Source organism: Corythoichthys intestinalis, chromosome 12, assembly GCF_030265065.1.
Source record: "Corythoichthys intestinalis isolate RoL2023-P3 chromosome 12, ASM3026506v1, whole genome shotgun sequence".
Taxonomy (NCBI): Eukaryota; Metazoa; Chordata; class Actinopteri; order Syngnathiformes; family Syngnathidae; genus Corythoichthys; species Corythoichthys intestinalis.
Window position 1 is genome coordinate 11,809,551 of NC_080406.1, and position 12,250 is coordinate 11,821,800.

Consider the following 12,250-nt stretch of genomic DNA (forward strand, 5'->3'; position numbering starts at 1 on the left):
AGCGGCAGGAGTGAGAGTGAGAGACTACATGATCGGATCGGGACAGCTCTATAAAGTACTACATTTATTTATTGATTTTTTAATTGGGAAAAAAATCTGCGATGGACTGAGGGCGTGAAGTAGCGAGGGATCGCTGTATACTTATAAATGGTCCTCAGCTAACATATTTGTTTCAAATGTCAAAAAGTATGTGCGGCTCCCAGTGTTGTCTTTTCCGTGGAAACCGTGCCGAAATGCTTCTTAGGCTAGGTTAATACCTCAGGCCTTAATGGACAAATTTGATTTTTTTGTGTGTTTTTCCGACTCGAGTGAGGCATTTACTCGATGGTCAGAACAGGACAAGTAGCATAGAAGGGGACTACCGTATTGGCCCATATATAAGACGGTCTTTGTTGCATTGAAATAAGACTAAAAAAGGTGGGTCGTCTTATATTCGCGGTCTAGACATTATACACAATCACAACGCTAGATGGCGCCAGATATCATTGAAGCGCTGTTCTGTCATGATAGATCTCAGCTACTCTCAAGTTTAACCAGTATGCATTATTTTATTGCAGTGTTTTTCCTTATTCAAATTTGTTTCAAGACTACAGTTACAGTTCGACTTCACTTTGATGGTTAATGCAGTTATTGCAATTTTGTTGTTTTATCACAATAGATTGGTTTATTTACATTTCAGAAACCAGAAGCCATTCATTTACGAATGTGATTGCACTTTACATATTTAAATGTTCAGATATTAAGATTTGAATGAGGCAAAATAACATGCTTTTTCTCTCAAATATATTGTTATAATCATTTGTTTCGGATATACTGTAATTATTTTCTGTATAAAAATTAATCTGGTGTTCAAACACTTGAGTCTTGAAAAAGAGGGTGTCGCCTTATAATCAGGGCCGTCTTATATTCGGGCCAATATGGTATTTAGAATGAAGAATATTGTAGTCACGTACGAAAAGCATTTTGAATAGAAAATACCTGTTCGTTTCCATGGTAACCGCTTATAGTTACTTCCTGTTTTGGGACTGAGAAAGGCGTGACAAACGCTGGTGCACATTCAATTTTTCATGACAATGACGAGCTAAAAAGGTGTCTTGGGAGACTAAAACATAACGGGACGAATGCCAGTTTTCGTCTGACGAGACGAGAATGAGATGAAAATGCGCCATAGTTTCGGTCATAAGTTCACAGTGAGTGATCATTTCTTATTTTATGTGTCGTTAGCTTGCATCGTAGCAGTGTTTGGTCGTGTTACTCATGTGACTGTAATTATTTTCTGTATAAAAATTAATTTGGTGTTCAAAAAGTCTTTTTTTCAAACTTGAGTCTTGAAAAAGAGGGGGTTGTCTTATAATCAGGGCCGTCTTATATTCGGGCCAACACGGTAATTCAAATCCGATCTAGGTCACTTTCATATGTGGTTTTAAATCTGATCTGGGCCACATTTTCCAGAATGGTTAGGGTCACTGCGGTCTACACTCTCAAGTCTCCCAAATCACAATTCAAGCGACTGCTAATGGCGTTGTTTTTATTGCTTAGCACCAGGTGAATTAGCAAGATTAAGTAGAGCGGGAAATAAACACAAACATGGAGGGCAGAATAGAGTGCAGTGGAGAGAGAGTGAATTCGGCTACTTCCATAGCTCAAGATTTTCAACATAAATCCTTGGACAGTGACGTCACTGACCTCCATGGTAATTATGCCAGCATATGTTTGTGCTTCTTTCTTGCGACATAGTTTCCTACATCCGCGCATGCGGGTCACCTTACTCCGCGCAATTTTGTGGCTTGTCTGTTATCGGTCTTCTACGCATGCAACAACACTTTTAAGGCCGCGATTAAAAATGGTAGTCTGAATGGGAATGAAAAAAGACCAGATATGACACGGAAAAATCGTATATGTGCAGTAAGACCTGTGGTATGAACCTAGCCTTAGAGCAAGGGTGGGCAAACGATTCCAAAAAGGGCCGCAGTGGGTGCAGATTTTTCTTCATACCCATTAAGAGGACACCTTCTCACCAAACTGGTGTTTTACAAGTTGATTGCAGAAACCTCATTGGTTAAACTGTCTGTGCTGGACCAGGACCCACTGCGGTCCTCGAGGACCGGTTTACCCGTCCCCTTAGAGTATTAGTTTGCCGACTCCTGGTCTAATAAAATCTCCTCCCCTCACTTCAACATACAGTGGGGCAAATAAGTATTTAGTCAACCACCAATTGTGCAAGTTCTCCTACTTGAAAAGATTAGAGAGGCTTGTAATTGTCAACGTGGGTAAATCTCAACCATGACAGACAGAATATGGAGAAAAAAACCCCAGAAAATTTAAAAAACAATTTAAAAATTTAAAAAAAAATTATATCTAAATTAGAGTTCAAAATAAGTATTTGGCCACCTACAAACAAGCAAGATTTCTGGCTGTCAAAGAGGTCTAATCTCTTCTAATGATATCTAACGAGGCTCAACTCATTACCTGTATTAATGGCACGTGTTTTAACTCATTATTGCTATAAAAGACACCTGTCCACAACTTCAGTCAGTCACACTCCAAACTCCACTATGTCCAAGACCAAAGAGCTGTCGAAGGACACCAGAGACAAAATTATAGACCTGCACCAGGCTGGGAAGACTGAATCTGCAATAGGTAAAACGCTTGGTGTAAAGAAATCAACTGAGGGAGCAATTATTAGAAAATGGAAGGCATACAAGACCACTGATAATCTCCCTCGATCTGGGGCTCCATGCAAGATCTCACCCCGTGGCGTCAAAATGAAAGCAAGAACGGTTAGCAAAAATCCCAGAACCACACGGGGGGACCTAGTGAATGACCTACAGAGAGCTGGGACAGCAGTAAGAAAGGCTACTATCAGTAACACAATGCGCTACCAGCGACTCAAATCCTGCACTGCCAGACGTGTCCCGTTCTCAAGAAAGTACACGTCCAGGCCCGTCTGCGGTTTGCTAGAGAGCATTTGGATGATCCAGAAGAGGACTGGGAAAATGTTTTATGGTCAGATGTAACCAAAATCGAACTTTTTGGTAGAAACACAGGTTCTCGTGTTTGGAGGAGAAAGAATACTGAATTGCATCCGAAGAACACCATACCCACTGTGAAGCATGAGGGTGGAAACATTATGCTTTGGGGCTGTTTTTCTGCAAAGGGACCAGGATCACTGATCTGTGTAAAGGAAAGAATGAATGGGGCCACGTATCGAGAGATTCTGAGTGAAAATCTCCTTCCATCAGCAAGGGCATTGAAGATGAGACGTGGCTGGGTCTTTCAGCATGACAATGATCCCAAACACACAGCCAGGGCAGCAAAGGAGTGGCTTCGTAAGAAGCATTTCAAGGTCCTGGAGTGGCCTAGCCAGGCTTCAGATCTCAACCCCATAGAAAATCTGTGGAGGGAGTTGAAAGTCCGTGTTGCCCAACGACTGCCCCAAAACATCACTGCTCTAGAGGAGATCTGCATGGAGCAATGGGCCAAAATACCAGCAACAGTGTGTGAAAAGCTTGTGAAGAGTTACAGAAAATGTTTGGCCTCTGTTATTGCCAACAAAGGGTACATAACAAAGTATTGAGATGAACTTTTGTTATTGACCAAATACTTATTTTCCTCCATGATTTGCAAATAAATTCTTTAAAAATCAAACAATGTGATTTTCTGTTTTTTTTGTTTTTTTTCCCCATGTTCTGTCTCTCATGGTTGAGGTTTACCCATGTTGACAATTACAGGCATCTCTAATATTTTCAAGTGGAAGAACTTGCACAATTAGTGGTTGACTAAATACTTATTTGCCCCACTGTAGTTCTGTTCTGCTCAAAGATGATGCCAAAGCACTGCTTTTGCCCATGTTGCTTCTTCTTCTCCCACATGACAAATTGTGAGGTTCATTGTGGCGACCAGGGAAGCAATTTTTGGTGCTAATACCCCATTTTAAATGGATTGGACTTCTATCGCCGTCAATATATTTATTATCTTTATGTTGTTTTTCCTAGGGCTCAACCAAATCTTCCAAAAGCATGGAATCACGGCGCAGACCCTCCAGGTAATGATGTATTTTCATTCTTTTCAGCCTTTAACATTAGCCCTCATGTTACTTTGCGTGTTATCCATTTTGTTTGTTATTTCCTGTGAATGAAATGAAATGAAATAGTGCATTCATTCTATTTTTTTTAGACACCAAATGTCCGTAAATGGAACATTGACACACTGACTTAACTTGTTAACTAATAAACTTCTGTGTTTAACTTGACTGAACTTTCACAGCTAATCAAAGAGTTGTTTAATGCTTGGGAAAAAAAAAAAAAACACCCTCAAGCCTCTGACACTTCATCATTATAATGACGTGTGGAGTACGTGTGAGTCCATATACTGAATGCGTTTATTATATTCCACCCGGAGCAGGGAATCCATAATGTCAGTCGTATGGCAGCTGTCTCTTATGTAACATCCTTGGCTGAATGAAGATTTTCACAGGCGGGGCCTCGCTAGCTGGTTACTGTCTGACAAACGCCTTTTTATAGTATTCTACTGTTGCACCATTGTGTCTATGGAATTAATGGATATTCCTGAAAGATAGCTGGGACAAAACGGTATTGATGCCACTAAAATGTTAGTGTTAAGTTAAACTGTAAATACTGTGTTGCTGTTATTCAGATAATTTTTTTGTTTTGAAATACTAGCGCTATGATACACACAGCTTTAATATCATAATAGATTATTATTATTATTTAATTTAGGGAAAAGGAGAAGAGTATAAAAGAGTAATAACAATAGTAAGACCTATCAAAATGATGAAATCTGAAGCCCAGGTCAAACATGTGAACGTGAGAACATTTTTCTCAACTCCATCTTTGGCTGTGAAGAAGTTCCAGTAAGCAATCCAAGCATGTCCAGATGTGGAGCACGTTTTGTTGTACAGTAAAACTGGGACGAGCTCTCCCACTTGTTATGAGTAATTTCCTGTGGGCTACTCACAGCTGACAAATGGGGGAAATATGAAGCTGTCTGAGCGAAAAGGGTCTCCTCTAGACGTGCCCCCCACCCACTCACCCCTATTACCATTTCTTGTGAACCTTCATGGTGAGCCATAAAAGTATCGTGTTCCTATAAGGGAAGAGTGTGACATCAAGTTCAGAGATGCGCAAGCCGCTGGTCGCCATTTGACCTTCCTGTGTCGAATGTGTGGCTCAAATTGATCCATTTGAAAAGGGAAGGGAAAGCATGAATATTAATGAAAGAAAAAAGATTGCATCGTGAGAAGCAGATTTATTTTCAGATTTTTGGCCTTTTTATAGGAAAAATGATTGCTCAAATTTGAAAAGAAAATCCTTATCGCTCTTCAGCATGTGGTAGGGTGACTTTTTGTCCTATAAGGCTTGAAAAATGATGTTAAGTGTACTGAATACTGTTTGCTTCGGTGCAATTATGCCTTAAAGACAAAAGTCTACGCTCCCTGGAATCACTGTTATCAATCATATTCTTCTAGTCTTATGTAGTCTTATGTAACTGTTACTGTTATACGCTGCTACAGATAGATTACGACAATAGCTTTTTTTTTTTTCATCGCAAGCACATGTTTTTAAATCACATGTGGTGGATTATTTCTGGTAATTAAGAGGCATATTTTTCAGTCTAGTGGTTGACCAAATTGAGTTAACACTCTTATTATATTGGTTTCGTTGGTACACCTGTTTATTGGTCATTGGGGGGAAAAAAGGAAACACCACAATACTATTACAACGGTAAGTGTTGTTGTGATTAGGGCTGCAGCTATCGATTATTTTAGTAGTTGATTAATTCATAAGGTTTAGGGTTTACTAGTTTTTGAGGTCACAGTTTGGTTCATTATCGGTACAGTAAGAAAACAAAATGCAAAATATAAATGTGGTAGTTGTTTATGACACACCTTTGTGCTTTCAACAATAGGTCATTAGCTAATGCCATTAGTCTATACAAAGCTAGAATTCTGCTCAAAAAGTAGCGGGTATTCAGAGATAATCCAACAAAAATTTGCCTTTTAGACCCCGCGTATTGGTCAGCTTTCTTTCTGAAAGAAAGAAGAAAAAAAAAGTCCTGTGCTAAAGAGAAAAGCACTCCCAATGACAAAGATTTTAACATGTATTTTACAAATGAAATGCTTCAGTTAATCTTTTTATTTTTTATTTATTATTATTATTTTTTAAATGAACTGTTTTCAAAAGCTTTATTGGTGGATTTTCTCAAGTTAAAGCGCCACACAGAAATCAAATTTACTGTAATTTGCCGAATATAACGCACACTTTTCCCCCCAAAAGCAACTTGTAAAATCATGGTGCGCATTATAAACGGGTACATGGATGGAGACAGAAATATATATATATATATGTTACATATATATGGCGGAAAACACTCAGGTGACTAGAAGTTTCGCTCTGAGACCCCCAATTTAGCCAACTTTCAAAATTGTCCGATATGCATGTGTGATACATCATTGGAAAGCTTAAAATCTCAATTTTCTGGGGGAAGAAAAATTTTGAGCAGGAGCGCATTTAAAAAAAAAAAAAAAAAAAAAAAATTTTTTTAAACAGCAAAACCCTATCTAGAGGTGAGAGCACGCGAGAACAGAATTAAAGACGCTATGACTTTAACGAGATATTATCGCGTACCTACTTTGTTTTGATCCAAAAACTCCATGTAGCATGTATCACTGACTGTCAAGACACAGCTGTGAATGGCCACAGCTGGATTTTTTGGGGATTTTATGGGTGAAACATGGTAATATAACAAGGGTCGCAATGCAGAAATCGCAGACATCAAGGAGTGGTCGAAATTTTTCTTTTTCATATATTTACCCTTTTAAACGTTTTTTTCAACTTTTGTTTTTGTTTGGATCAATTATTTATCATCTAACATATCGGAGAAAATGCGATGGGTAACAAAAAAAATACAATTAAGCGATAGTTATGAGGTGGATATCTGTGACTTTTTTACAGACGCCATTTTTTTCATTGTGACATAATTTGTTTAAAAGTTTAAAATATGTGAGTGAATGATTTTTTAAAGTCGTTTTTTTTTTAGACGAAATTTGAGACATCAATGAATGATTCTAAGCTAAAAACGACAGACATTTTGAATAATAAATATAATATATATATATTTATAATATATATATATATAATATAATTAATAATTATATAATAAAAATAATATATATAATATAATATATTATATATATTATTATATAATTATATAATATAATTAAAAATACCTTTGTTTTATGGCTGGGTTGAAACAAAAGCTGTTGCGCGACGTCTGTAAACGGGGGTTTTCAGGGTAAAATGGACAAATTAAAAATAGTTTGGGGGCTTAATGTGCCATGAATCTGCTATGGCAGCATATAGACATATTGTTCTATCAAACACAACAGTTGTTTTAGCTTAAAATACAGCAGTTTCTTTTAAAGAGGAGTGCAAGAGCAGAAACTGCTTTTTCAGTCTTGTCTGTGTATTCCGCCATATATATATATATAAAACCGATTTTTTTTATTGACACGGCCACGTTGTGTTGAAGAAACGTATGCGGCTACCCGATGCCGACTATTACGGTACGTGACGTCACCATTTTGTTTCAGTAATACTCCACTCTAATCTAATGATTTCGTCCGTGTTAAATTCTGCTTTTTTCACTCTTCATAACGCACTGAATTTAGTTTCTTGAACTTATTTGAGTCAACGTTTATTGCAGCTCCGCAACTCGGACCATAACAAACGTAAGCACACAGACTTCCTGTGTCAGTCAACTATACAGTATCTGTCCCTCGGGAAACTCAAACCCAAATAACAATGGTTCCTATTGTTACTGTCGTGTTGACAGCGATGAGCTCTCACGGATTTCCGACTTACGTTCTCATTTTCATTTTACCGTACCAATCGATGGAAGAAACATTTATTCATCATGATGAAACGAGCAAGTTATACAGCAGCCTTTAAATGAAAAGTCACATCTGTTTTGTTTTCTCCGAGATTCTAGTAAGTTGGAGAAGTTGTCAAATCATACTATTACCGTAAATATTGTCAGTTTATGGTAATGTTGTGAACTACCAATGTGCTATGCTTGTGCTCTGTTTCACCAGTCAGTAAAATGACATTTCTGTATCTGTACACGAGCTGTTTTCTTGTATTCTTCTATTTATTGGTGCTAAAATTAGGGTGCGCGTTATAAATGGGTACAATAATTTTCCCTAGATTTTACAAGTAAATTTGGGGTGCGCATTATACACGGGTGCGCCTTATATTCGGGAAATTACGGTATTTAGGCCTGTAACGATAACAAATTTTAGTTGGTGATATATTGTCTCATAAATTATTTGATAGCCCTACTTTAAGCCAAAACTACTCTGGATGAGTGTAAGACATTTTGTCTGTAACGTTAAATACAATTAACAAACGATTTAAATAAATTTAAAAAAAAACAAACAAAAAAAAAAAAAAATATATATATATATATATATATATATGTATATATTAAAAAAAAGGCATGTCCGATATTTTTTTGCCGATTCGGCATCCCGATCGATCGGGACATCTTTACATAGAACAGATATGCCACCTTGAAAGGCAATTTAATATAAAAATACAATAGAGAACAACATGCTGAATAAGTGTACAGTATGATGTTACATGATGCATGAACAACGAAATGTGAATATTAGAGGTGTGCAAAATTTCCGATTCTTAGATTATTCGCGATTCGGCCGTGGAAGATTCGAGAACGATTCACAAACATCCAAATTCCGATTATTGAAATATGCCAAGTAAAGCAGAAGTATGACACACTCAGCGCGCCGCGCGGTCTTCGGTCCGCAATTAGGGACGGAGCGAGAGTAGCTAAACATCATGCTTCTCATTACCCGGCCCCTCGGGTAACGCCAATGCTCAATTCACGGCTCTAGCTCAACTCATGCCACGAGATAAAAAAAACAACACCATACCTGACTGCTGCCGCAAAGCTGCTACAAGCCACATTATGTCACGGTAGATATCATTTATATAGGACTAGATGCGTTATAGCTTCGGTATCGTTACCAGCACATCTACAAAAAACTAGATGCGGGCGTTAGTAACGGCCGCCATCTTAAAGCAGTACACTTCCCTGCAAGGCTGTTGTTGCGAACCTTCCAAGCGAACCTAATTAAGTTTTTATCTAAAATACTCCTAAACCGGTAAAATATTGACTTGAATCTATCTTTAAAATAGTTTTAAAACTTTCACATGTTGAAAGTAGACAAAAGAGAAATTATGGAATAACAGGAGCAATTTTAACAACTTTAACGGTTGATTCACAACATTAAATTAATTGAAAGTAGTTTAAAGCTGCTGATATAGAATGGGGACTGGAGTTTTTTTATTTACTGTTATTTTTGTATATTTGTTTACTGCTATATGTTAACTTGATACTGAAATAGTAGTTTGGTTTAGCCTGAGAGGATTTTTGAACAATTTTGGAACTAATGTACAAAACAAAACAAAAAAAAAACAAAAAAAAGGGAGTGGGGTGCATCAATAATCGTTTTATAATCGAATCGGAGCCTCTGAATCGTAATCGTAATCGAATCGTTAGGTGCCCAAAGATTCCCAGCTCTAGTGAATATACTGTCCTCACCAGGACGCTACGGCTCGGGCCTGGCTATACAGCGAGCTAAACTCCCAAATGGTGATGCCAGACGTTCGTATAATTTGCTGAATCAATTTCGTCCTCGATACCAAACAGGTTCACATCAACGTAAATAAATGATAACTAGGTGCTATTACAGCAATGACACAAATGGTTAGCATGCACTCGCTAACATTAGCACATCCTTCAAACAACCCCACAACTGCCTTTAAGTGTCCGATCACGGGTGGAAAACACACAACAACAACAGAAAAAAATGATACACACAGGCGTTGCCTCTGTAGAGATATTTTACAAGCATAAACAATGAACGTAAGTTCGCAGCCATCTCTCTCTCTCGCCCACTTGCTTTGAGACGCTGCGTAGCTGTCCGTCTTCTTCTGTGAGCCCTCTTCTTCGCGTAAACAAGTGCGAGTGCGCCCCCACTTGGCCGTGAAAGCGCCACAAACTAAAAGCATGCTTTTCAATATATAAAAGTAAATAATACAATTGAACACACATTGCCAAAGGCAGAACGCAAACGTGGCCATAGCTATTAAGAGTTGTTCAGATAACTATAGCATAAAGAAAATGCTAAGTTTACCAAACCATCAGTGTCACTCCAAAAAACTAAAATAACATGTGAGATGATATCATAATGTGTTAATAATTTCACACATAAGTCGCTCCTGAGTATAAGTCGCACCCCCAGCCAAACTATAAAAAAAACTGCCACTTATAGTCCGAAAAATACGGTAATGATAATAATACTAATGTTTTTTGTACCTCCGAACAGGAGTGTGAGTCTGCTGCAGTCTCTGGAAGAGAGCTATGAGTTGGACCTGCTCTACATCACCGAGAGGATCATCTCCGTTTCATTCCCGAGCAGCGCTGAGGAGCCGAGCTACGCCGCTAACTTGCGCGAGGTTGCATCCATGCTGCGCTCAAAGCATGGCCACAACTATCTGGTACAGTACATCTGAGAATGTGGCTTATTTTGGACTTAGTATTGATTATGAATAGGCCTTGCGATTGGCTCGCAAGTCATTCACAGGGTTTATAAGACAATAAAACTGATCAATAATGTCTTATCTTCTCCCACCCTTAGCTCTTTAATCTCAGCGAGAAACGTTATGACATCGGTGAACTACATTCAAAGGTAAACCTAAATCCAAGCACCGGCTTTATTTTGCCTCTTGTTTCCTGATACAGTGGTACTTCTACTTATGAAATTAATTGGTTCTGGAAGTAGTTTCGTAACTTGAAAATTCTTTAAGTAGAGACGCGTTTTCCATGTAAATTCCCAAATCCGTTCTCCCCAAAATTCAGACAAATACAAGTAACAAAAACATTACGATTACATTATTGCGCAATACAGGTACACATAAAATGAGAGTTGTGCGTAATGTAAAAAACAAAGAATTTGATAAAGAATAATAGTTAATACACTCATGTAAAGCTGTTGGAACACCTCATTGCCAGAGGGGCAAATGAAGAGGATGCTGGGATACACATATACGGTGAAGAAAATAAGTATTTGAACACCCTGCTATTTTGCAAGTTCTCCCACTTAGAAATCAAGGAGGGGTCTGATATTTTTATCGTAGGTGCATGTCCACTGTGAGAGAGATAATCCAGTGTTTCCCACAGGATTTTAGGAGACTGTGGTGGGAGGGTCTCTGACCATAGGATTTTTTGAAACTGTGGTGGTGGGCTGCATCGGAGTCGGACAGCCACACCATGTCGTGCCACGGCGATTTTTTTTTTTTTTCATTATTTTTTTTCCCCCAAGAAGAACCATAACAAAGATATATTTGAAATATTTCATTAGCTAGGTTAATGTTATAGCTCTCAGCTACGGTACATGTATGTAAAATGCGTTGCTGATTACAGCTACCGTACCCTATGTAATAATGCGACTTTTTTTCTCGTAGCAATAGTACAACTTACATCTCGTAGTGACTCAGGGTTGGCAACCCAAACTGTTGAAAGAGCCATATTTGACCCCCCCCCAAAAAAAAAAAAAAAAAAAACTGCTACAGTATGTCTGGAGCAGCAAAAAAATAAAAGCCTTGTACAAGCCTTATAATTATCAATACTAGCTATATTAGCCTACTATAAAAATGACTTAGTTGGCTAGAAATACATAATTAGCCTTCATGATTAAATGTTTATTTTCCCTGCAGTGGATCCTATAGCACACCACGTGACTACTCTGTTGTACGATGACACCACAAATTTAACTTCATTACAATATTAATGAATTGAAAGAATGTTTGTATCATGTTTGTCCTCCTAGAAATCCTATTAAAACAAAAAATATATTTCCCTCCCCCATCTTTTTCCATTAAAAAAAAAAAAAAAAAAGCTCCGAAGCAGCACTAAAGAGCCGCATACGGCCCAAGAGCCGCGGGTTTCAGACCGCCGTCGTAGCCCTCCTTTTTCCTTTTTTTTTGACCCTCATAAGTACTACATTACCACAACAATAACAGTCCTTCTGTCAACTGACCCATTTACAGGACTGGGGGAATTCTAATGGCCGTGTAAAGAGTTTTTCTTGATTCGGTGAGAAGGTGAATAGTTTTTTTCCCCGTTGTTCGTGAACTAAATTTCCACA

At 38.0% G+C, this 12,250-nt stretch overlaps 1 protein-coding gene across 9 annotated transcripts in view; it reads left to right on the forward strand.

Annotated features, from left to right (window-relative positions):
• The window catches only part of tns1b (tensin 1b), a 342,679-nt gene that overhangs the window by 242,353 nt on the left and 88,076 nt on the right, over nt 1–12,250 (forward strand). For all 9 annotated transcript variants that reach the window (XM_057852347.1, XM_057852354.1, XM_057852346.1 and 6 more), the window contains 3 exons: nt 3,996–4,045; nt 10,430–10,601; nt 10,742–10,792. In XM_057852347.1, coding sequence (XP_057708330.1) covers nt 3,996–4,045; nt 10,430–10,601; nt 10,742–10,792 — 273 coding nt within the window. The remainder of the gene's footprint in view (nt 1–3,995; nt 4,046–10,429; nt 10,602–10,741; nt 10,793–12,250) is intronic.